The sequence below is a fragment of the Balaenoptera musculus genome, chromosome 17 (genome assembly GCF_009873245.2).
Source record: "Balaenoptera musculus isolate JJ_BM4_2016_0621 chromosome 17, mBalMus1.pri.v3, whole genome shotgun sequence".
Classification (NCBI taxonomy): domain Eukaryota; kingdom Metazoa; phylum Chordata; class Mammalia; order Artiodactyla; family Balaenopteridae; genus Balaenoptera; species Balaenoptera musculus.
This window is the reverse complement of record NC_045801.1, coordinates 37,276,814-37,303,216: the sequence shown is the minus strand read 5'-3', so window position 1 is coordinate 37,303,216 and position 26,403 is coordinate 37,276,814. Positions and strand designations below refer to the sequence as shown.

The following is a 26,403-nucleotide window of genomic DNA, read 5'->3' as shown; positions in this document are numbered from 1 at the left end:
ACAGTTTTCTTAGCATTCCTACTAGGTATACTTAATAGTGTTAACAATCAAGGTTTCATTGATTTGAGATGGTCTTTTCCCTACAATTTCCATTCTTGAGATTATAATGTTCCTCTAAGTGTTGGAGGGAGAATTTAATTTATGAATTCTTCTGCTCTTAGACCCAATCCATAGAGAAAGGCATACTGACTACATTATGCTGTCTTTTATTGAATTTTTGTAAAATGTATCTTTTTCTGGGATTAGTTTGTGCTTTTCATTAGATGTTGTGTTACTTTAGACAGCTAACCAAAAACCTGAATTTTTATATAGCTTCTCAAATTCTAGGAATTTCAATTTTAGCAGATTTAGGACCACTGAGTTTTGGAAAAGCATCTAGATGAAAAACATCACGAGCAGTGAGCTTTCTGCTTTGCTTGGTGTAATTGGAACAAAGAATGGCTACACTGTCTTCAATACATCATGCTGCCTGCCAAACTAAGCTTAAGTACATATAACTAATATTTAAATATATATACATGTTTTAAAAAGTAAGCATGCTCTGGTGTATTTGATCAGTTCACAGAGAATGAGTTTAGGTTCTGGAGTTTTTTTGAAGGTTTTAGATGGACAGCAAAGTTGGGATTTAAAAAACCCAAATACTTGGTAGCTAATGCTAAAAGAACAGAATACATGAGTGAGTGATCACTATCTCTGGCACCATCTCTTCCTGCCTTTGAGACTGAAGCTGTTCATCTTCAAACCAGGATTTATTTTCAGCTGCTGAAAAGATAAACAACCCAACAGACCTTTTACAGAAAGTTTATTAGTACCAAATTTTGGACCTTATATGTATCCAGAATTCAGTATGTATTTGTTGAACTGAATAAGCTTATGTTCTGATGAAGGTTTGGGGCCAGCATGTATGGCAGGTTCTCTGAAGCTGCAAGATTCCCTTCTTGTGGGCTGAGGTCTGTGATCCAAGGGTTATATTCTTGGGCTTCAACTGCCTCTTATTGGGCTGGAGACACACTCTGAAGTACATCAAATTACAAAATAATACCATCCCAAATGTGCAAAACATTGAATATTAACCTGGGAAAATTTCTTGAGCTAAGAGGTATTTATCAAAAGCCTGCTCATTTTACTTATATTTTGTTTCATTGTTATCATTTTTATTGTACCCTTCTGTAGGATATGTATAATTTGCAGAATATATTTCTGTAAAGATAACCATAACACACACACACACACACACACACACACACACACACGTTCATGCTGTTTACCTCTAATTCAGAGACTTTTAACCATATAAATCATTTAAAAAATCTGTTGTCAAATCTGCTAACTTTTAAATGTCTCCTTAATATTAAAATATGTGAGGCATGATGAATGTTTTGCTGTTTCTTAAATCATGGTGATTATGCTGTGTTTTACTATGGATTATATATTCATACATAAATACACCATAGCAAGGGTAGACAAACTTTTTCCATAAATGACAAGATAGTGAATATTGTAGGCTTTGTGGATCATAGCAGCTCTAAAGCAGCTACTTAACTCTGCTAATCAGTAGTCATAGGCAATAGATAAATGAGTGGATGTGGTTGTGAAGGTAGTAAGACTTTATTTCCAAAAATAGAGCCCGATTTGGCCCTTGGCTATAGCTACTCTATAAGGAAATACTCATTGGTATGATCCTAACTCGTTTAGAGGAACTGGAATGGCATGCATGTACACTGTAACTATGAAAACCATATGATTAGTGTATGTTTATGTTACTGGCATTATGTATAAGCATTCATATGATTTGCATTAGCATATATGATAAGTTAAAGCAGTAATTGCAGATTTTAAATTATAAATTTTTAGTTATTTTTATTTATGTTACAAAGTATTGTTGTTATTCCTCATCCCAGGGAGATTCTGTACAAGCAGTTGATGATTCACCATTCTCGGATTCTGTTACCTTGGAACAAACTACAAGTAACATTGGTGGATCCAGTGGTCGTGTTAGTCTGTGGATGCAGTGGGTGCTCCCCAAAATTACTATAAAGCTCTTTGCTCCAGATCCTGAAAATAAAGGCACAGGTACAGGATTACTTTTCTACTGAAAAGATAAAATATTAAACACTATTTTTAGAAGAAATTGGTGATTTAGTTTTATTTATCATTGGCATTTAAATCAATCATTAAGTCTAACTCAAGTGATTTCTATTAGTAATACTAACATGTTGCCTATAATACCTAAATTTTGTCTTATTTGTATTAAAATTCACTTCAAAAGCCATGAAGTAATTTCTTCATTGGTCATATCACTAAATGTATTGCAAAGACTGTTGACTGATATATGTAGCACTTCATACATTAACTGGGATTTCCCCTGTTTTGAAATAAGCATCGTATCTTAATTTTGAGGCCTATACTGATATTAATTTTCCTTATTATTGTAGAATCTTATGTGGTTAATGAACAGAAGGTCTTAGTCCCTCTGTAGATGTCAAGGATATACATGCTAACATTAAATGTAAATAGAAAGTTTTAATATTGATTGTGAACCCTATACTGATATTAATATTTGCTTCTTATTGCAGAACTTTGTATGGTCAGTGAACTAGAAGATCTCAGTGCTTCCATAGATGTCCAGGATGTGTACACCAAAGTGAAATGTAAAATAGAAAGTTTCAATATTGATCACTATAGAAGCAGGTAATTAATGAACAATGAATATGGGAAAAGCTATAGTTTCCTTGAACAAAGTCTATAAAAGAATTTTTATATTTTAATTTGATTCCTTAATTTTTAAAAAAATACTGTACATATTCCCAAAGATGGTTCTTAACAGATATATTGGTTAAATTTACTTGGTATTCATTCATATATGGAATATAATAAAGTTTTGCTTTCTAAGAACGCAAATCTGTTCATAAATATCCACACTGCCATATTAAATGAAATAAGCTGCTTTTACTAATCACCTCACAATTTGTTATGCATGTTGTGTATTTGCCAAGATGCCTGGGACACAGTTAATGGCTCTGGTTTTTGCTGAATACTCCTCATCCACTCCCTATACCATAGATTGAAATGGAGCAGCATATCATGTTCCTTACAACTTTGAGTACTTTTCTTATCTCACAGATGATTAATGAACATGTAGTGGATGTTCCTAGAACCATATTTTTCCTTCCTAATAAATTTCTACCAAAAGTAGATTATAAGTAAATATGATTTGTCTATAATAATAAGTAATGGTAGTAAAAAAGTAACGTTTTAGATATTTTCATAAAGATACATAGCAATTTTATTATTAATTTTTCCCAAATAAAAATGCGAATGCTTTTGGGAGTTTTTTTTGCTTTATAACACTACCCTGGAATTGAGTTTTTTTAACTGCAATATAATTCACATACCATAAAACTCACACGTGCTTTTTTAAAATTATTTTTTAAACAGCATCGTATTTTCTACTTCATAGTATTTTGACAAAGAAACAACCTTACAGTCCTTTTTTCCTGGATTCATAATATTTATTCATTCAGCAATTAAGTGTCTCCAGAAGTACACATGTTTCTGTACCTTTATTGATGCATTATATACTCTAAAAGCCGAAGTCTTTTTATTTAACGGGTTTCTAATTCTACATTAAAAACATTCGAACTTTCATTCTTTATTATACATATCATATTGTTTATGAAAATAACTCTCAACTCTGTCACAGCCAAAAAATTGTGTCATAACAGTGATGGTCAAAATATTTTGCTGGGTTTATATTAAGACCTGTTATAATAGTATTATTTTAACAAGTGTATGATAATTGTTTTTGTCGTAGTAACAGTGAATCATTAATTGATTTTTGATAATGGAATGGTTAGCTCTTCAGTTTCTTTTGAATGCTATATCTCTGTATCAAAATGATCCTAGCAAGTGATACATGAATTTTATTTTATTGCTGAAATAATTTCTTGATTATGTGAATATTATAATTTATGTTCTAGATTATCAGTGATTTTACTGTTAAATTTATGTAAGCTTTAAATATTTAGATAATTTATTTATTCATTCATTTAATCAAAATATTTATTGAATGTATATTATGTCCCAAGCACTATGCTAAGCACTAGGGATATAGTGTTTAAAAAAAATAGACATAAACCATGCCCTTATGGACCTTAGAGTCTCATGGGTGAGAAAGAAAAATAACCTTGGTAAATATAGAATTTACCATTAAGACAAATGCTTCTCTGCAGAACTACCAGGGTGTGGTGCTAATGTAAATTGTTCTATTGATTGCATTGTCAGATCCACGTTTTAGTTCAGTGTAGTGTTGTTTACATCAGAACTACTTGAAATAGTTATATATGCTCAATTTTTTTAACTCAGAAAAATTGAAGAGAACAGATAAGGTGAACTTATGTTTTCCAGGCCAGGGGAAGGTTGGCAGTCAGGACATTTTGAAGGAGTATTTCTACAGTGCAAAGAAAAACCTGTGGTGAGATTCATTTAGTAATTATGATTTTTAAAAAATATATTATAAACTGTTTTTCTTTGTTCTTTCATGCAATGGGACTAATGGTTACAAGAATTAGAGCTCAGTAAATTCTTTTTGACCTTTTCCTCCAATATTACATTATAAAATAAAACTATTACTTCCTTTAAGCTGCTTGTGTTTTGTAACCATTTTCCTGTTAGAGCAATTAAGTAAATTTTTCAATAACGCAAAGGTAGGATTGCTTTTATTAATATACTTTACCATTAATGTATTATTATGTTGACCTTTTAGAAGTTTTTCCTAATCATAAGTGAGTTCATATTGGATTGTTCTTTATTATAAATTGAAAGTAGTCATTTACAATAAAAGCAACTATTTTTTGTTTACTTCCATTAACAATGCTTTTGCAGAAGATGGTCCAGGCAGAGGCCATACCTAGCAGTGGCTCAAACCTAAACCTATGCAAACTTGAGCAGAATTAAAACTATCCAGATTTTTTTGCTTATGGCTTTTATTGCTTTTTGTCTTTTCACCTTCTTTGCTCCTGTCCATCACCTCAAGCCTTGGGGAAGAGTGTTGGTCTCTGGGGCAATGTGGAGGTGTCTTCCTTTCCTGTACTGACAAGCTGAACAGACGCACCTTGTTGGTTCGACCCATCAGCAAGCAGGACCCTTTCAGTAATTGCTCTGGCTTCTTTCCTTCTGTAAGAAATCATTTTTAAATTATGCTACAGAACTCCCATTAACAGGAACCCAGAGAAGGAATTGAACTATCCATAGAGTCAACTCTTGATTTTCATCTTCCTCTGCATCATTCACTTTGTAAATGAACTATAATGTATTCTTAAATCATAGACTGGTTTTCACTATAATTTGTTTATGGGTTACTTGAGTATGCTATTTGTCATTCTGGTTTTGTGAATATAAACTAATTTTACCATCAGCATTAGAAAATCAAAGTAGGATGTTGAATATGCTTGTTAAATTATACATGTATTGAATGATCAAGAGTTGACCATACTGCTTTTGTCATTTCTTTTATGATTCTTCCTTACATTGCTTTTTTTCCCCTATTATTATACCATTTCCTTCTCAGAACTAACTCCAAGTACCTTATTTGGTGCCTGTTATATCTGGACAAGGCTGTACGTCTGTCATTTACTGGACGGAAGATGAACGGTAGACTGTATACCAGTGGGTTTTAGAAGTTCAGAAACTTTTTTTCCCTAGTGGTACAAAATATCTGAATATGTTATTAAGCAAGTTCTTTTAAGTGACATTTTTAAAGTCAATAAAAATACATGTAATTTTTAAATGTTAAGAGCAGATTATCACCATGGTTATAGCAGTTTTCTTAAGAAACTATTAAATCAGTGCAAACATTATTAGACATTTTCTTAGCATGTGTAAACTAGTATTTCTTTCTTTCCCCTTTTCTGTAGCTCAAAAGGAATTTAAGACGTATATCTTTAAAGAGAGCGTAAAAATTAGCCAAATATTTTAAATAATTGTGTTCTTAGATTTAGTGTTTAACATTGTATTTGCATAGCAAATACTAGTTTCTGATTTTGAATTTTTTCTAGTCTAGTCTGGAAAATTTTTCATGTCAGTGGAAGCTCTGTTTAGATTTATTTTCTTCTCTTTAAATGTTCATTAGCGTCCATGAGGAACTTTCTTAATTTTAACATGTATTCATGAAAGAAAACCAAAATTATTGTTAATGCCCTTTTTTTTTTGAGTTTTTTAAAATTAATTTTTATTGGAGTATAGTTGCTTTACAGTGTTACATTCTACTGCACAGCAAAATGAATCAGCCATACATATACATATATCCCCTCCCTTTTGGATTTGCCTCCCATTTAGGACACCATGTTAATGCCCTTTAAAATTTTATCAATTTTTCTAAATTTTAAAATTTTCTTAACATTTCAGTAATCATTGCTTTCTAACTTTTCACTTTAAATACTATAAAATATTGATTATTACTATATGAAAAGTAATATTTATATTATCTCAACTCCAGTTAGTATTCATTCATTCTTTAATTATTCCCGCCTTTTATTAGGGGAGTTAGGGATAGAGCAGTTCAACACACTTTCTCTCATGGGTGTTGACCTTTCAAGAGTACCTACATTCAACATGTTTAAAAATATCTTCCCCAAATCAAAACATTTATACATTGAAACACCTTTTATACTATTTCCAGGATTCAAATGTTTCCATTAATTAAGATTTGAGGTGGGTTATTTAGATTAGTGGTTGATTCTACCCCTCCCCACCCTAATTCCTGGTTGAGACACCTAGAGACACTGTTGCTATGGCCTCTTGCATTGGGGCCATACCACAGCACCCTTCTCCATCCACTGTTGCCTGCAATCTAGCATCATAGCGATAAGACTGGGATCACTTTTTCTTGTTTTACTGTATTTCCTTTTGTTTTGAGTGTAGAAAGCAAAAAGAAAGGGAAGTTAGATAAGGGGCAGTGAGAAAGTTAGAAATAGTAAAAAAATGCTTTGAGGGCAGGACAATTATATGAAAAGTGATTATATTGCATATTCATGTAATGCCTACTTTCCAAGTTTTTTTTAATGGTGAGAAAATTAACTTTGAGAAAAAAACATATGCAAAGGTAAATTTTATCTCACCTTTCTTCATTATAAAGTCCAGATTAAAAACAAAATTAACAGTGAAAACTGAACTTCATACTATTTTCTTTTCATTAGGTGATAGGCAACAAAATGAGAGGAAGAAAATGGAAGTAGAAGAGGTTTACTAGTGATGGGATAACAGGCTCAAACACATTGCTGCTTTGCTACTTCTAACTTTTTTCTTTTTTATGTGAATGTATTTCCTTCTTGTTCTTCTTCCTCGGTTCACTTCCTCTCTTAACATCACTCTTTGGACTCTAATAACTAAAAATCTTCATCAGGCCTTGGGAAGAGGGGTTGGGAATGTGGAATATAACGACTTAACTCTAATTTTATTTTGAGTAATATGCAAAATAGAATTTTATGTACATTAATTGGTTCAGGAAAACTATTGGTTCCATTTCACAAATGGAAATACATAACATGGTATTTCAATTTTGCGTGCATAGAAACCCCCTCTCTGACCCAAATTATGACAGCATATTGCTACTCTTAATGAAAAATTATCAAGAATGAAAAGATAAATCTAGATATGATCTGTTCTAAATTCTGAATGTTACAGAAAAAGTAGAAATTATAGAAACAGGCACAAAGAGGTTAATTACCTCACTCAAGATCTAGAACTACAACCCAGGATTCCTAACTTCAAGTTCAGTCATTCTGTCTTAGAGGCTTTTGCCCTGTCTATGGAATTGATCAGTAATGTGCTCATTAAGAAGTGTGCTTTTATTTTTTTATTTGTAATAAACAGCTGACCAGTCATGAAAAAAAAAGTGTGGACGTGATAAAAGATTAAAGTATCAACCGAGATTGTTTTCTGCTTTCAAATAGTTTGTTTTGGTTTTTTTTTCCTTTGTTTAATAAAACATGTATTGTGATTTCCTTTTTCTGGAACAGACAACTGCAAAACTTCTAGATGGCTCTCATCAGCAGCATGGATTTCTCTCTTTGACATATACAAAAGCTGTAACAAAAAATGTTCGCCACAAGTTAACAACAAGAAATGAGCGAAGAAGTTTTCATAAGTTACCTGAAGGTTTAACAGATGGTTCCCCTCATTTTCTTCATGAAATACTTCTTTCAGCACAAGCCTTTGATATTGTCCTTTGTTTTCCTTTACTTAATGCCATTGCAAGTATATTTCAAGCAAAACTACCAAGGACCCAAAAAGAGAAAAGAAAATCTCCTGGTCAGCCCATGAGGACCCATACGCTGACTTCACGCAATTTACCTTTGATTTATATCAACACAAGTATAATCAGAATTTTTGTCCCAAAAACAGAAGAAATGCAGCCAAGTATTGAAGGTATGTCTTCAGAATTTTTTTTTTTTTTTGCTCTGATTTTCAATAACCTTCATCTAAGGACTTTAGTTTTTCTTTTTGTAATATGGTAGCTGGTTGTAGGTTGCAGTTTGGTGTATTTTAAAAAGAGTAAATATGTTATAGTCACTTTACAACTAAATCTTTAGGAGTTATATCAAAATATTGGGAATGTTTCTGACTCTACTAATTACTAGAGTAAGAAATATGAGATTTTTTCCTTTAGGTCTTTTGCTAGTAAAGCTTATACTTTCAGTTGTTTTGTTAAACTCAAATGTTGTGTTCTGTATACCTAAGATAACTAAAAATTGCTTTAAAAAATTAGCAAACACACCACACACTGCATTAATGGCATAAATTATATTGACAATCTTGTGCAGCCTTCACCACTATTTCCAAAATGTTTTCATCACCCCAAACAGTAACTCTATACCTTATATATTAAGCAGTAACTCCCCCATGGTAACCTCTAATTTACTTTCTGTCTCTCTGAATTTTCCTCTTCTAGATATTTCATAAAAGTTGAATCACAGAATATTTGTCCTTTTGTGTCTGGCTTATTTCACTTAGCATAATGTTTTCCGGGTCCATTCATGTCGTAGCATGTATCACAATTTCATTTCTTTTTGTGGCCGAATAATAACTATTGTGTGGATACACCCCATTTTGTTTATCCAGTCATCTGTCAGATACTTGGGTTGTTTCCACTGTTGGGTTGGCTATTGTGAGTAATGCTACTATATACAACTGTCTGTTTGAGCCCATTTTTAATTCTTTTGGGTATATACCTAGGAGTGAAATTGCTGGCTTATATGTAGTTCTTTGTTTAGAATTCTATGTTTTTGAGTAACCATCAATCTGCTTGGAAGCCCTTTTGACTAGGACAGGATTTATGGTATTTTCTGAACAATACTAATGTGCAGGCATAGTTGAGTCAACAGGAAGAGCAATGGGAGCTCCCTCTTAGTAGGGGTGGTAGTACTTGTGTGCTGAGCACCTTCTCAATGAGACACAGGTCAGCAGTTTCACTGGTTAACTCTAGCTTCATTTTTCTGTCATACTCAGTGGTGGTTTATTGAAACAGGTTCTGTGTTTCATTGATTTGTGTAGATATCTGAAGGAATACAAATCTGGCTATTTGAGAAAAGGGTGGGAAAGGAACAGCTTTATTTCCTTTGTGTTTGCATTTGTTTTGTTTGTTTGTCATTTGTTGGCTTATTGTTTTATGATCAATTAGTTATGTTTCATGACTAATACTATATATCACACAGTTTTGTTGATGTTGGTTTAAATTTCCCATTTGGTTGCTATAACTAGGAAAATCTCCAATTGATTGTAATTGCAAGAAAATTTCTAAACTCCTGCTATTGTATTTTTAAAGCTGCTTTTTTCTTTTTTGGGTGGTGCTTGTGGTGGGATTTTTAAGGTATAAGTTCAAAATTCTGATTCCTAAGCACCTGCTAAGCAGGTAACCTTGAATAAGAGTATGGGGTGAGGCTGCAGGTGGGATCTTGTTATAGCCATCTTTGGAAAATATGGTCTGCCACATTTCTCTGTGGCCTTTGGTTAATTTTAATCCTTTGCTTGTGTGAATACTTTTTGTAATAAACACCTTTTTAGTGGCATTTTTCATGACTTGGGTAAGTATATATATAGAGAGAGAGAGAATAAATTCCTAGCAAAAGGATTGCTAGATCAAAGGGTATAAATATCTTCAAAATATTAAGGGATGTCAAAATGCCCCCCTAAATGGCTGTACCAGTGTATACTGTTTCCACACTGTCATTCTAACAGAGGTTTATGAAACCTAAATGGCTATACCAGTGTATACTGTTTCCACACTGTCATTCTAACAGAGGTTTATGAAACCTAAATGGCTGTACCAGTGTATACTGTTTCCACACTGTCATTCTAACAGAGTTTTATGAAACTTTTTGGTCTTTTCTCAGTCTCATTAATGAAAAGTACACTTTTTTTCTAAGGAGTTGCTCATCTTCATCATTTATTAAGAGCTCTTTGTGTTAAGCCTTTTGTTTGACCTACACTGTATTGCATATGTCTTTTCATTTTGGGGGTGTTTTTGCCCTGTGTGTGTGTGTGTGTGTGTCTATGTGTACATCTATATTTATATCTACATGTACATATCTTTATTTATACCAGTTCTCATATCTGTATCTACCTGAGATGTTATGAATTGCCAAACTATGTGCCTATCCACAAAATAATATATAAAAATGCATGCCAAAAATTCAAAGGTTTTGACATATTGTATTATGTTAGATTTTTTTAACACGTTATCTTTTGGCATTGCTACTCTTAATTCAAATGGTCATAATATTTTTATCAGATTAATTAAACCAAATGTAAATTATGTCTTACTGAGTGTGATAGCATACTGAAATGCTGCTATATCATACTTCTCAGCAGGAACTATTTTATAAAACTATCTCCAAGCAATTTGTGCCTGTCGATCAGAGATGATTGGTAAACTAGATGCAACTACATTTCCCATTAATATACATAATCATTAGGTTACACATTTATTGAACCTTCTTTCTGTCTTCAACTGCAAGTATGGCAATAACTAATAAAACCTTTTGTTGATGGCTTTGTGTAGGGTTGTCAGTACAGTTGTGGCTTTATAAAACTTGAGACTTTAGATGTTTTATTATGTAGAGTTTATATTGAGAATCTTAAAGGAAAAGTTGAAGTCTCTAAAATGCTTTTATTTTATGTTGAATTTAAGAAAACTGAGTTATGAACAACAGTCTGACTTTGTCTGACAATTACATGAAAATTCTGCTCTTTATTTAAGCTTTTGGTTACTTATACAAACTCATAATTTCAGAGTTGTTCATAGCCTTTTCATTTTTAATACATACTCTCGCCTCAAGAAAAGATGAAATCTTTCAGACTCACGTTTCATTTTACAGTAAATGTAAAAGTTTATAATAGTTCATCTTAAAATTTAATAATAAGAAAAATATATTTAACATTCTAATATTTTATTTAAAGAAGTGATATTGAAAGTCTGGTTTTCAACTTGAATATTGCTTGCTTTATGTGCAATTATTATCAAGATTCTGAATCTACAGGTGTTTGGCTTCCAGCTGGAGCTACTTATTTCATAACAGAGGACTGGTTTTTGGATCTAGTATGAGTCTTCTAGTCTTCTAGTTCCTCATGAGGCTTAATTTTTAAAAATACAGTTAAAGCAAAGAAGGAAGGCATTCATTTTCGTGTTGAAAATGCTTCTAGAGGGAACATTTCCTCATTTGGTCCAACTATTAAATGCAGGTGAAATAAACCAAAAAAGAGAAGCTTTGAGGTGGAGTCAAGATGGCTGTGTGGGAAGACGCGGAGTTTGCATCTCCCCACAACTAGGGTGCCTGCCAGCTGCCGGTGGGGGACTTTGATGCCCAAGGAGATGGGAGGAACCCCAGATTGAACCGGTAGCACGTAGGGGGACTGAGGGGGGAGGAGAAGTGGAGGCCAGAAAGGATCGGCACCCCTGAGACTGGGGAGATAATAAGAGGCAGGTGGGAGGGACTCTCCAGGAAGAGCAGGAGAGGAGTGGAGGGCGATCGCCTGGCCCACTTGGGCCGGGGAGCCTGCTGAGCACCCAAGCCGGTCCCTCCCACTCCAAAGCCCCATCCAGGCCATGTGGGTCCTGGGGGCATAGTAGGGAGGCTGGGGAGATCAGGAGAGGCAGGCGGGAGGGGCCCTGTGGGAGGAACAGGAGAGGAGCAGAGGGCGTTTGCCCCGCCCACTCAGGCCAGGGGAGCCTGCTGAGCTCCCAGGCATATCCCCTGCCCTCCAAAGCCCCCTCCAGGTCATGTGGGTCCTTGGGGGCATAGGAAGGAGGCAGAGGGGAGAACAGGAGAGGCAGGTGGGAGGGGCCCTTGGGAAGGAGCGGGAGAGGAGCAGAGGGCGATTGCCCCACCCATTCAGGCACGGGGAGCCTCCTGAGCTCCCAGGCCGATACCCTGCCTTCCAAACCCCCTCCAGGCTGCGTGAGTCCTTGGCATAGGAGGGAGGCCGGGGAGATCAGGAGAGGCAGGCGGGAGGGGCCCTCCCAGACCCCAGACCAGAGGAGCAGGAGAGGAGAGGAGAGTGTTTGCTCTGCCCACTGGAGCTCAGGAAACCTGCTGGGCTCCCAGGTGAGGTCCGCTGCCCTCTGAGACCAGGGGTGGAGGGCACGCCTGGGCCCCTTCTGTTTCTTGAGCCTAAGCCCCACACCCCACGGCCCCCATGGCCTTTTCCAGCCCTGTGGTCCTGAGCATTGGCCCCGCCCACTGCCCAAACCTCGCCCTGGCTTAGGCCCCGCCCTCCACAGCCAAGGCCTTCCCCCCCACACACACTTTTATTCCCCCCCTCCTCCTCTTTCTTCCTATTGTGGTACTGATGTACCTTTCGGTTGTTGATTCATATATATTTTTATTTTTATATACTTTCTAACATATCTGTTAGTTTCCTAGTCTAAATTTATTTTTTACCTTGTTATTGTTCTCTTTTTTTTTTTTTGCCACCCCATGTGGCTTGCAGGATCTTGGTTCGCGAGCCTGGGGTCGGGTGGAAGCTCCTGTGGTGGGAGCTCCAGGTCCAAACCACTGGGCTAACAGAGAACCTCAGACCCCAGGGAATATTCATTAGAGTGAGGTCTCACAGAGATCCTCATCTCAGCACCAAGACCCAGCTCTACCCAATAGCCTACAAACTCCAGTGTTGGAAGCCTCATGCCAAACAACCAGTAAAACAGAAACACAATCCCACTCATTTAAAAAAAAAAAAAAAAATGAGACGGCAAAAAATATGTCACAGATAAAGGAGCAAGGTAAAAACCTGCAAGACCAAATAAATGAAGAGGAAATAGGCAATCTACCTGGAAAAGAATTCAGAGTAATGAGAAAGATGATACAGAATCTCGGAAATAGAATGGAAGTATAGATTGAGAGAATACAAGAAATGTTTAACAAAGATCTAGAAGAACTAAAGAACAAACAAAGATAGATGAATCAACACAATAACTGAAATGAAAAATACACTAGAAGGAATCAATAACAAAATAACTGAGGCAGAAGAACGAATAAATGAGCTGGAAGACAAAATGGTGGAAATAACTGCCAAGGAACAGAATAAAGAAAAAAGAATGAAAAGAATTGAAGACAATCTCAGAGACCTCTGGGACGACACTAAACGCGCCAACGTTCGAATTGTAGGGGTCCCAGAAGAAGAAGAGAAAAAGAAAGGGTCTGAGAAAATATTTGAAGAGATTATAGTGGAAAACTTCTCTTACATGGGAAAGGAAATAGTCACCCAATCCAGGAAGCAAAACGAGTCCCATACAGGATAAACCCGAGGAAAAACACAAAAAGACACATATTAATCAAACTAACAAAAATTAAATTCAAAGAAGAAATATTAAAAGCATCAAGGGAAAAACAAAAAATAGCATACAAAGGAATCTGCATAAGGTTATCAGCTGATTTTTCAGTGGAAACTCTGCAGGCCAGAAGGGAGTGGCAGGATATACTTAAAGTGATGAAAGAGAAAAACCTACAACCAAGATTACTCTACCCAGCAAGGATCATTCAGATTTGATGGAGAAGTCAAAAGCTTTTCAGACAAGCAAAAGCTAAGAGAATTTGGCACCACCAAACCAGCTTTACAACAAATGCTAAAGAAACTTCTCTAACCAGGAAACACAAGAGAAGAAAAATACCCACAAAACAAACCCAAAACAATTAAGAAAATGGTAATAGAAACATACATATAGATAATAACCTTGAATGTAAATGGATTAAATGCCCCAACCAAAAGACACAGACTGGCTGAATGGAAACAAAAACAAGACCCATATATATGCTGTCTACAAGAGACCCACTTCAGACCTAGAGATACATTGAAAGTAAAGGGATGGAAAAAGATATTCCATGCAAATGGAAATCAGAAGAAAGCTGGAGTAGCAATACACGTATCAGATAAAATAGACTTTCAAAACTGTTACAAGAGATAAGGAGGGGCTCTACATAATGACCAAAGGATCAATCCAAGAAGAAGATATAACAATTATAAATGTTTATGCACCCAACATAGGAGCACCACAGTACATAAGGCAAATGCCAACAACCATGAAAGGAGAAATCGATAGTAACACAATAATATTAGGGGACTTAAACACCCCACTTACGCCAATGGACAGATCATCCAAACAGAAAATAAATAAGGAAACACAAGCTTTAAATGACACAATAGACCAGATAGATCTAATTGATATTTATAGAACATTCCAACCAAAAGTGGCAGAATACACTTTCTTCTCAAGTGCACATGGAACATTCTCCTGGATAGATCACATCTTGGGTCACAAATCAAGCCTCAGAAACTTTAAGAGAATTGAAATCATATCAAACATCTTTTCTGACCACAACGCTATGAGATTGGAAATCAGTTACAGGAAAAACACTGTAAAAGATGCCAATACCTGGAAGCTAAACAGTGCACTACTAAATAACCAAGAGATCACTGAAGAAATCAAAGAAGAAATTAAAAAATACTTAGAAACAAATGACAGTGAAAACATGATGACCCAAAACCTATGGGACGCAGCAAAAGCAGTTCTAAGAGGGAAGTTTATAGCAATTCAGTCTCACCCCAAGAAACAAGAAAAATCTCAAATAAACAATCTACACTACACTTAACTAGAGAAAGAAGAACAAAGAAAACCCAAAGTCAGTAGAAGGAAAGAAATCATAAAGATCAGAGCAGAAATAAATGAAATAGAAACGAAGAAAACAGTAGCAAAGATCAGTAAAACTAAAAGCTGGTTCTTTGAGAAGATAAACAAAATTGATAAACCGTTAGCCAGACTCATCAAGAAAAAAAGGGAGAGGACACAAATCAATAAAATTAGAAATGAAAAAGGAAAAATCACAACTGACGCTGCAGAAATACAAAGGATTACAGGAGACTACTACAAACAAGTATATGCCAATAAAATGGACAACCACAAAGAAATGGACAAATTCTTGGAAATGTACAATTTTCCAAGACTGAACCAGGAAGAATTAGAAAATATAAACAGACTAATCACAAGTAATGAAATTGAAACCATAATTAAAAATCTTCCAACAAACAAAAGTCCAGGACCAGATGGCTTCACAGGCGAATTCTATCAAACATTTAGAGAAGAGCTAACACCGATCCTTCTCAAACTCTTCCAAAAAGTTGCAGAGGGAGAAGCACTCCCAAATTCATTCTACAAAGCCACCATTACCCTGATACCAAAACTAGAAAAAGATATCACACAAAAAAGAAAATTGTAGACCAATATCACTGATGAACGTAGATGCAAAAATCCTCAACAAAATACTAGCAAACAATCCAACAGCACATTAAAAGGATCATACAGCATGATCAAGTGGGATTTATCCCAGGGAAGCAAGGATTCTTCAATATATGCAAATCACTCAATGTGATACACTATATTAACAGATTAAGGAATAAAAACCATATGATCATCTCAAATAGATGCAGAAAAAGCTTTTGACAAAATTCAACACCCATTTATGATAAAAACTCTCCAGAAAATGGGCATAGAGGGTATCTACCTCAACTTAATAAAGGCCATATGTGACAAACCCACAGCAAGCATCATACTCAATGGTGAAAAACTGAAAGCATTTCCACTAAGATCAGGAAGAAGACAAGGATGTCCATTCTCACCACTCTTATTCAACATAGTTTTGGAAGTCCTAGCCACGGCAGTCAGAGAAGAAAAAGAAATAAAAGGAATCCAAATTGGAAAAGAAGAAGTAAAACTGTCACTGTTTGCCAAAGACATGATACTATGCATAGAAAATCCTAAGGTTGCCACCAGAAAACTACTAGAACTAATCAGTGCATTTGGTAAGGTTGCAGGATACAAAATTAATGCACAGAAATCTTTGGCATTCCTATACACCAACAACGAAAAATCAGAAGGAGAAATTAAGGAAACACTCCCATTTACCATTGCAACAAAAAGAATAAAATAGCTAGGAATAAACCTGTCTAAGGAGGTGAAAGACTTGTACTCAGAAAACTATAGAAAACTGATGAAGGAAATCAATGATGACATAAACAGAGAAATATACCATGTTCTTGGATTGGAAGAATCAACATTGTGAAACTGACTCTACTCCCCAAAGCAGTCTACAAATTCAGTGCAATCCCTATCAAACTACCAGTGGCATTCTTCACAGAATTAGAACAAAAAATCTTACAATTCGTATGGAAACACAAAAGACCCCGAATAGCCAAAGCAATCTTTTTTTTTTTTTTAACATCTTCATTGGAGTATAATTGCTTTACAATGCTGTGTTAGTTTCTGCTTTATAACAAAGTGAATCAGCTATACATATACATATATCCCCATATCTCTTCCCTCTTGCGTCTCTGTCCCTCCCATCCTCCCTATCGCACCCCTCTAGGTGGTCACAAAGCACCAAGCTGATCTTCCTGTGCTATGTGGCTGCTTCCCACTACCTATCGATTTTACATTTGGTAGTGTATATATGTCCATGCCACTTTCTCACTTTGTCCCAGCTTACCCTTCCCCCTCCCCATGTCCTCAAGTCCACCAAAGCAATCTTGAGAAAGAAAAATGGAGTTGGAGGAATCATGCTCCCCAACTTCAAACTATACCACAAAGCTACAGTAATCAAGACAGTATGGTACTGGTACAAAAACAGAAATATAGATCAATGGTACAGGATAGAATGCCCAGAGATAAACCCACGCACATATGGACACCTAATTTACAACAAAGGAGGCAAGAACATACAATGGAGAAAAGACAGCCTCTTCGATAAGCGGTGCTGGGAAAACTGGACAGCTACATATAAAAGATGAAATTAGAACACTCCATAACACCAAACACAAAAATAAACTCAAAATGGATTAAAGACCTAAATGTAAGACCAGACACTATAAAACTCTTAGAGGAAAACATAGGCAGAACACTTTATGACATAAATCACAGCAAGATCCTTTTTTGACCCACCTCCAAGAGAAATGGAAATAAAAATAAACAAATGGCACCTAATGAAACTGAAAAGCTTTTGCACAGCAAAGGAAACCATAAACAAGACCAAAAGACAACCTTCACAATGGGAGAAAATGTTTGCAAAGGAAGCAACTGACAAAGGATTAATCTCCAAAATATACAAGCAGCTTAGGCTGCTCAATATCGATAAAACAAAAAACCCAATCCAAAAATGGGCAGAAGCTCTAAATAGACATTTTTCCAAAGAAGATATACAGATTGCCAACAAACACATGAAAGGATGCTCAACATCACTAATCATTAGAGAAACACAAATCAAAACTACAGTGAGTAGTTGGTCACACTGGGCAGAATGGCCATCATCAAAAAAATCAACAAACAACAAATGCTGGAGAGGGTTTGGAGGAAAGGGAACCCTCTTGCACTGTTGGTGGGAATGTAAATTGATACAACCACTATGGAAAACAGTATAGAGGTTCCTTAAAAAACTAAAAATAGAACTACCATATGACCCAGCAATCCCACTAGGCATATACCGTGAGAAAACCATAATTCAAAAAGAGACATGCACCCCAACGTTCATTGCAGCACTATTTACAATAACCAGGACATGGAAGCAACCTAAATGTCCATCGACAGATGAATTGATAAAGAAGATGTGGCACATATATACAATGGAATATTAGCCATAAAAAGAAATGAAATTGAGTTATTTGTAGTGAGGTGGATAGACCTAGAGTCTGTCATACAGAGTGAAGTAAATCAGAAAGAGAAAAACAAATACTGTATGCTACCACATATATATATAATCTAAAAAAAAGTGGTGGTGATGAACCTAGTTGCAGGATAGGAATAAAGAGGTAGACATATAGAGAATGGACTTGATGACACGGGGTGGGAGGGTGAAGCTGGGGCGAAGTGAGAGTAGCTTCAACATATATACACTACCGAATGTAAAATAGTTGGCTGGTGGGAAGCAGCAGCAAAGCACAGGGAGATCAGCTCGGTGCTTTGGGATGACCTAGAGGGGTGGGATAGGGAGGATGGGAGGGAGGCTCAAGAGGGAGGGGATATGGGGACATGTGTATGCATATGGCTGATTCGCTTTGTTGTGCAACAGAAACTAACATGGTATTTTGAAGCAATTATATTCCAATAAAGTTCTATTAAAAAAATATATATATATATATAAAATATATATATATAGTTAAAGGTGGGGATAGATAAATTCATAAAGACTAATTCACCAGTAAGATATTGCATTACCTACCAACATTCATATTAGGTTGGAAGGCCCAGAGTTAATTATTAGGCCATCTCATAGATAGCATGAATAGGCTTTGTCAGGGAGAGTTATTCCCTCCAGTTCTGGATGGACAGAAATAGAAAAGATCTGTGGTGTTGTTTTCCATGATGTTGGCTCAGGAGTCTTGCCTTTGACTGCAGTCTTAGCTGCGAGCTCTGACGAGGTGGACCACATCTCTTGTCTGATCGTTGCCGGAGCAAGGACCCAGAAGTCTTGCCCGCGTACACCTTCAACCACTGCTTACAGTTACTACCACTCCCACCACAGTTCAGCTGTTTATACGAAATACGTATTAACCTATATGGAATCATCATCTTTCCCCTAATCTTCAGCTGTTTCTGTTAATGGTACTGTTTGCTTGTATTGGTGTGAAATTTGCAAACTTCAAATGTTTTTATGTTTTTATTAAAGAAAAAAAAAAGAATACCAAAATTAAAAAAAAAAAAGGGAAGCTTGTTTTTTTTCCAACTATAAAGTAACTAAAGAAATGATTCAAGGCACTTTCTTGCATAAATATCTATTTTTATTATATTTTTGTATCTCTCAAAGGTACATTTTGATAAGCTGAATACTTTCTATAATAAAATTGATTGCTTTAATTTAGTTTGTGGATGATCTGCATTAAGTGCTTTTTATCATTATTATTATAACTTCATAGTCAGTTTAATATAGTGAGAATAGTTTTGGCTCTAACAGAAACAGAATTCTGTTCTTGGATCTGGCTTTGTATGTAACACTAAGTACGTCATTTTTCTTCCATATGTACTTCATTTACTGCAGTGTTTCTATTACATTTCAGACTTTCATATGGTCGGTAGTATCTGTAGCCTAGAAGAACAGTTAGCAAGTACACTAATTGCACTTTTGTGGTATGCTCTATTCTCCAGGCTTACTATTTATTGATTTAATTGAGGCCTTCTGCTTAATCAGAGGTTTTTATCCACATGGAACTATTTGATAAGCATGGCATAAAATGCAAGATATATGAAATGTAAACAGTGTTCATAGTATAAGGACCTATAATCAAGCCAGACCTCTAGTCATTTGAAAATAGTACAACTGCATGAGAAGTAGTTTTCTATTTGATCTTTTTTGCTATGGACATTTAAAAATGCCATCTTTATTGTAGCATCCACATGCTAATATTGATTATGATAGCTTGTCTCTTTCTTCCCCTTTTGCTGTCCTTCCCCTTCCCCTGCCATTTTGGCTCTCCCTTTATGTACATCTTATTCTGGTTCTTTCTTTTCCTTGCTGAATATCTTTCTTCTTACTTTTCTTGATTTTCTTAATTCTGACTTTCTTTTTTAGACTAATCTAAGTCAGACCATACTGAGTGTTCTGCTGAAGCAGCTGGAAATAATCTCTTAGCTTTTGCATTCTTTGGCCACCACAGTTTGGGAAATATGGATTGTATGCCTTTGTAGGCATGTTCTGTTCAGGATATTCCTGAGGTCTTGCAGGCAGTCCTTTTCTGTTCCATTTGTGGCAGATGATTGTTCTTTGAGAGAAATTATGAATTTTAGTATATGTTTTCTTCACAACCCAAAAGGTTGTATATTGTTAACAATTTTAAACAGCTACTACAGTAGACTCATCTGTGGGGGAAGAGGGAGTAAAATTTAATATAAATTAATGGGGCCATCAAGAACACCTTTTCATTCCAAATAATTTTTAGAAAAAGACATTAAATTAGCCAGTGACTTATGGAAAAATTGTTGAGCTTTATATCATGAGAACATGTGATAAAATTTTTTTATTCAGTATAGAGAAAAGAATCAGAATTAATATACCTTTTTACCTTTTATTGTTTTCTGAGAATACTTAGCTTTAGATTCCATTAGGAAGTAGAAGTTTTACACAAGTGTGAAATTACTATTTCTCAAGTAATTCCACTATAGAAATTATTAAAATTAAAAAGTACCTAGAATAGAAAGTTGAAGTGTCCTTACGTATTAATCAGTTACTGGGGTTTTTCTTTCTTTATCATTGCAGCCATTATTTTCTTCACCATTGCAGCCATTAAGCTGACATGTTACAACCTAAAGTGCTATTGTGTGTTTGTATGTGTGTGTGTGTGTGTGTTGTATTTAATTATTACTAATTGTGTAAATTCAAGTAACTTTGAGAATTTGTTACTGCCTTTCTGATATCCTTCAATATATTTGTAAACAACAATGCAGTGTTGAAACCCCAGGGCTGAAAATCACTTGGGAGAAAGATGTAGTAGTATCAGATCATGAAATTAGATAAACATACTGCTTCAATATTACTTATATATAATTAATATCACATGTTTTCATGTTGAGTGGAGTTTTTTTTCATTGCCATTTTAATTGTCTATACAGAGAACTACTTATTGGGATATAAAGGAAATAGTTAAGAAAAGCATTAACTATTTCTATTTTAAACAAATTTTTCCTTGTTCTCATTTATGGTCTTATCTTAATTTGTCTATCCCATTATTCAAAAATTTTTCCTTAAAGCTGAAGTTGCATACAGATCTACTGTATACCTCATGAATCTATTTCTTTTACAGTTAATCAGGCAGCAAAAGAAGACACCATGGTTCTGAAGATTGGCTCTGTTGCTATGGCTCCCCAGGCTGACAATCCCCTTGGCAGATCTGTCCTCAGGAAGGATATTTACCAGTAAGTTTATTTTCTTATGTTCAATCTTGCAACAATTTCATACTGCAAAGAAGTACACTGATCAATAAAACTTGCTCAGTGTGGCCTGTAGAAATACTTTTCATTCGGGATCTTTTGATATTTAAAACCAGGTTTTTCTGATTTTCTTCAGTTGTGGGTTTTTAAATTCATTCAGACAAATCAAGTATTTCTGTGAAGTGTTGATGAATAACAGAATGTAAGTACCAAGTCACCATAAAACTGAAGAAGCGCAGTTTGGAAAATTTTAGCAGACTTTAAATTTGACCAAATTTCTAATTACATGAGAAAATTAGGTCCTCTCTAGAACTACCACATCCTAATATAGTCATATTGTATCAAAATGAAGCATTTTCTTAACTTAACTGTAAGCCATTATTTGAAATGTAGGACTGTGCGTGTCATATGGATCAAAGCTGTAAAGAAAAGCAAACTTCTAAGGAGAAATTTCACAGTAAACACTTTCTGTGAAAATGCCATGCTCTGGATTTTGTCACTGACTATTTGCAAACCACACCAAGCATATATGGACAACTAAACTGGTGAACACATGTAATCAACATGATAAAAATAATATATCATTCGTACTGAAGTTGGCACTGCTGCCAGACACAAAAGTACAGTTGCAAATAATGCCAAGTGAGAAAAGTCACAGAAATACAGATGAACAAGTGTCTTATTTTTCCTGCTGGTCTGTTTTTCAGATGTTGTAGTCTCTCACTCTTATCAGAAATAAATTTCTACTGTTCTCCAATAAATGTTACTGCTGAGAAAGATTCTGATTTTTGTAATGCATTTACCACCTAGAGGATGACAGCTATTTTTACTTTAAGTGGACCTAGGTATTTTGTTTTCTCAATATTTTCTGTTATTTGTGCTGACATTTTTTGCCTTTGAATTGTATATCTTGCTTTCTTTCTTGTATTACTATTTCTGGTAGCTTATAGTATTCATCCCTTAAATAAGTTTTTATTTTGCTAACTTATGTAAAATTTAAGGATGTCAAAACTGACGTAGGCCTTAGGAATCATCTAATCCAACTTCCTTATTTTATAGATTAGGAAACTGAGGAGTCAAAAGGATAATTGTCTCTAGTCAAGTAATGACAGAGCCAAAATCACAACTCATATTTTGACTTCCTCAGTATCTAGAGAAAGGATTACAGCAGAATCCTTTCTGGGTGAAAACAATTTAATTTTCTAACATTTGGAAATTCTTTTAGATATATTTATCTTTTCTTTTCCACTTCAGAGCTAAGTAGTCCTCAAAGAGTTTCCTAATTTCCTTTTGGTGAAAGAAATATGTTTCATATTAAAAGACCCTATCACCATCAATAAAGTGAACCACTAAGATACTTCCTCTCCTCCTCTACCCTTTCCCCTTTCTGGCTCTTCAGCAGTCATTTGTGGAGATGTGGCTCTTCTATGCCCCTTTCATTGCTTCCTCCCCTTTGTCCTTCTTGAACTTTTTTTCCCTCAGTCTCTCTTCTTATTCACTTCTCTATATTTTTTCAGACCTTATTTTTCCTTCCCTTTCTATATCTTTCTTCATTGTTTACCTTTTCCCTTTTCATATTTTTTCTTTCTTTACTTTCTACCTTCTTTCCCTGTATCTCATTTCATTCCATTTCACTATTTTAATAGTTTGACTTATTTTATAGAATATAGAAATATAATGCCAAAAAATAAAGTCTAAAAATGTACATTATCTCTTTAGATCTTCAGTGCCTTACATCCTGCCTCACACAAAATACATATAAATATGTACACAAAAAGTACATAATAGCTATTTTATGTTTACAGAATAAATGCCCTTACTTTCTTTTTCTAATTGACAAAACTGAGGCACACAGAATTTTTATGTGTTTTTCCAAAAGCATATACTTATCTAATGGCAGAGCATTTCAGAATCTATTTCTTTAGAATTCTCTTCAGTTATTTTTAAATTCATATTTCTATCGTTTAGTCCCTCCCCCTGGTTATGTGATTTAGTAATTTCATTCTCCTGCTCCCTTTCCATATGTTTTTACTTCCTCTTTCTTTTAATCCGCCTTTTGTGTTTCTTCTTTCTGTCTTGTTTTTTCTAACTTCCTCAGTGTGATAAATGGCATCTATAAAAAACCCACAGCTAATATAGTTCATAGTCAGAGACTGGGTGCTTTCCCCTTAAGATCAGGAGCAAGACAAGATATCTGCTCTCACCACTTCTATTTAGCATTGTATTAGAGGTTCTAACCAGGGCAGTTGGGCAAGAAAATGAAATAAAAGGTACCCAGATGGTAAGGAAGAAATAAAACTGTGTCTTTTTGCAGATGACATGACCTTGTATATAGAATATCCTAAGGTAGCCTCTGGAAAACTTTTGGGCCAATAAACTAGTTCAGCAAGGTTGCAGGATAAAAAAATCAATATATAGTTAGCCCTTGAGCAACACAGGTTTGAACTGCATGGGTCCACTTATATGTGGATTTTTTTCAATAGTAAATACTACACAGCCCATGGTTGGTTGAATCTGTGGATACAGAACCATGGATATTGAGGGCTGACTCTAAGGGACTTGAGTATCTATGGATTTTGGTATTCCCGGTGGGTCCTGGAACCATTCCCCCACAGATACCAAGGAACGACTGTGTAAATATCAGTTCACAATAACAATAAGCAATGAACTCTTTAAAAGTGAAATTAAGAAAACAATTCCATTTATAATAGCATCAAAGAGCATTAAATACTTACAAATAAATTTACCCAAATAAATATACAACTTACACTGTAAAAACTACAAAAATTGTTGAAAGAAATTAAAGAAGATCTAAATACACAGAATTATATCCCAATTACATAGATCAGAAGACTTAGTATTGTTAGATGTCAGTACTCCTCAAAATGATCTGCAGATTCAACATAATCCACATCAAAATTCCAGCTGGCTTTGTAGAAATTGGCAAAGTTTCTATATGGAAAATTATTCATATGGAATTTCAAGGGACCCAGAATAGCCAAAACAATCTTGGAAAAGAACAAAGTTGGAGGATTCACACTTCCAGATTTCAAAATTTATGACAAAAAAACAATAATCAAGCTAGTGGAGTACTGATATGAAGGTAGACATACAGATCAATAATAGAATTGAGAGTCCAGAAATAAACCATCACATTTACTATCAACTGGTTTTTAATAAAGGAGCCAAGACAATTCAGTGGTAAAGAATAGTTTTTCAACAAATGGTACTCAGAAATCTGGATATCCACATGAAATTGGACCCTTACCTGACATTATATACAAAAATTAAGTCAAATGGATCAGAGACGTACAATTAAGAGCTAAAATTCTGAAACTTATAGAAGGAAGCATAGGAGTAAATCTTTGTGACCTCCGATTAGATAATGGTTTCTTAGAAATGACACCAAAGGCATGGGGGACAAAAGAAAAAATAGATAAAATGAACTGTATCAATATTATAAACTTTTGTGCTGCAAAGGACTCTATCAAGAAAGTGACAATCCACAGAATGGGAGAAAATATTTACAAATCACCTATCTGATAAGAGATTTATATCCAGAATAGGTAAAAAACTCTTACAACTCAATAATTGAAGGACAACCAGTTAAAAAATGTGCAAAGGATTTGAATATATATGCAAAGAAGATATAAAAATGGCTAATAAGCGCATGTAAAGGTGTTCAACCCAATTAGTCATTAGGGAAATACAAGTCAAAATGACACCCACTAGCATGGTTATAATATAAAAGGCAACAGATGTGGAGAAATTGGAACCCTCACACATTTCTAGTGGGAATGTAAAATGGTGCATCTACTGTGGAAAACTGGCAATTTCTCATAAGGTTAAACATAGAGTTACCGTATGATGCAGGAATTTAACTCCTAGTAATGTACACAAGAGAATTGAAACATATATCCATACAAAAGCATGCACACCAATGTTCATAGCAGCACTATTCATAATAGCCAAAAAGTCAAAACTACACAAAGGTTTATCAACTGATGAATGGTTAAGCATAGCGTGTTATGCCCATAAAATAGAAAATTATTCTGCCATAGAAAGGGATGAAGTATATGCTATAATATGGATCAATGTTGGAAAAATGCAAAGTGAAAGAAGCCAAACACAAAGAGCCACATATTATATGATTCTATCTATATGAAATTTCCAGAGCAGACAAATACATAGAGACAGAAAGTAGAATAGTGTTAACTAGGAGGGGAAAAAAGAATGACTGCTAATGGGTATAGGATTTCTTTTGGGGGTGATAAAAATGTTCTAGTATCAGATAGTAGTGAGGTACAATGAATGATATATAATGAGTAAAATGAGAGTATACAAAATAAAACACTGAATTGTACACCTCAAAAGGATATACTTTATGGGATGTCAGTTATATCTCAACAAAACTGATTTAAGAAAAAAAATATTACTTGATGTCACAAAAAGGTCCAGAGGAACTAAATTTCAGAGAGAAAAACACCCTTTCTAGGTAAGTGGACACTGGGTACTCTTTTTGTTTTTACACCTTTATTGGAGTATAATTGCTTTACAATGGTGTGTGAGTTTCTGCTGTATAACAAAGTGAATCAACTATATGTATATATGTATCCCCATATCTCCTCCCTCTTGCATCTCCCTCCCACCCTCCCTATCCCACCCCTCTAGGTGGTCACAAAGCACCGAGCTGATCTCCCTGTGCTACGCGGCTGTTTCCCACTAGCTATCTATTTTACATTTGACACTGGGTACTCTTTTCAGCTCTGGAATTATTTGCCTCATCTGGCTATAAGCAGAGAGATTTTGTTGTGGGAAGTAGAAATCAAGGGACATTTATCAGTCACGTAGGCTAGAGTGACATACTGGAATCTGGAGAAGCCTCAAACATACAGTCAGTCCTCTGCAGTGCTTTTTTCTGTGTGTCAAGTGTGGAAGGGGAG

General features: G+C 35.1%; 1 protein-coding gene across 2 annotated transcripts in view; it reads left to right on the top strand.

Moving 5' to 3' along the window:
• VPS13B (vacuolar protein sorting 13 homolog B) overlaps positions 1–26,403 on the top strand; it is a 775,748-nt gene that overhangs the window by 412,565 nt on the left and 336,780 nt on the right. The window contains exons 26-30 of one of the 2 annotated variants that reach the window (XM_036830846.1): positions 1,902–2,073; positions 2,577–2,691; positions 4,408–4,474; positions 8,019–8,427; positions 21,334–21,445. In XM_036830846.1, the coding sequence (XP_036686741.1) occupies positions 1,902–2,073; positions 2,577–2,691; positions 4,408–4,474; positions 8,019–8,427; positions 21,334–21,445 (875 nt within the window). Of the gene's footprint in view, positions 1–1,901; positions 2,074–2,576; positions 2,692–4,407; positions 4,475–8,018; positions 8,428–21,333; positions 21,446–26,403 lie in introns of those variants that run through there. The other variant, XM_036830848.1, reaches the window with a different exon arrangement.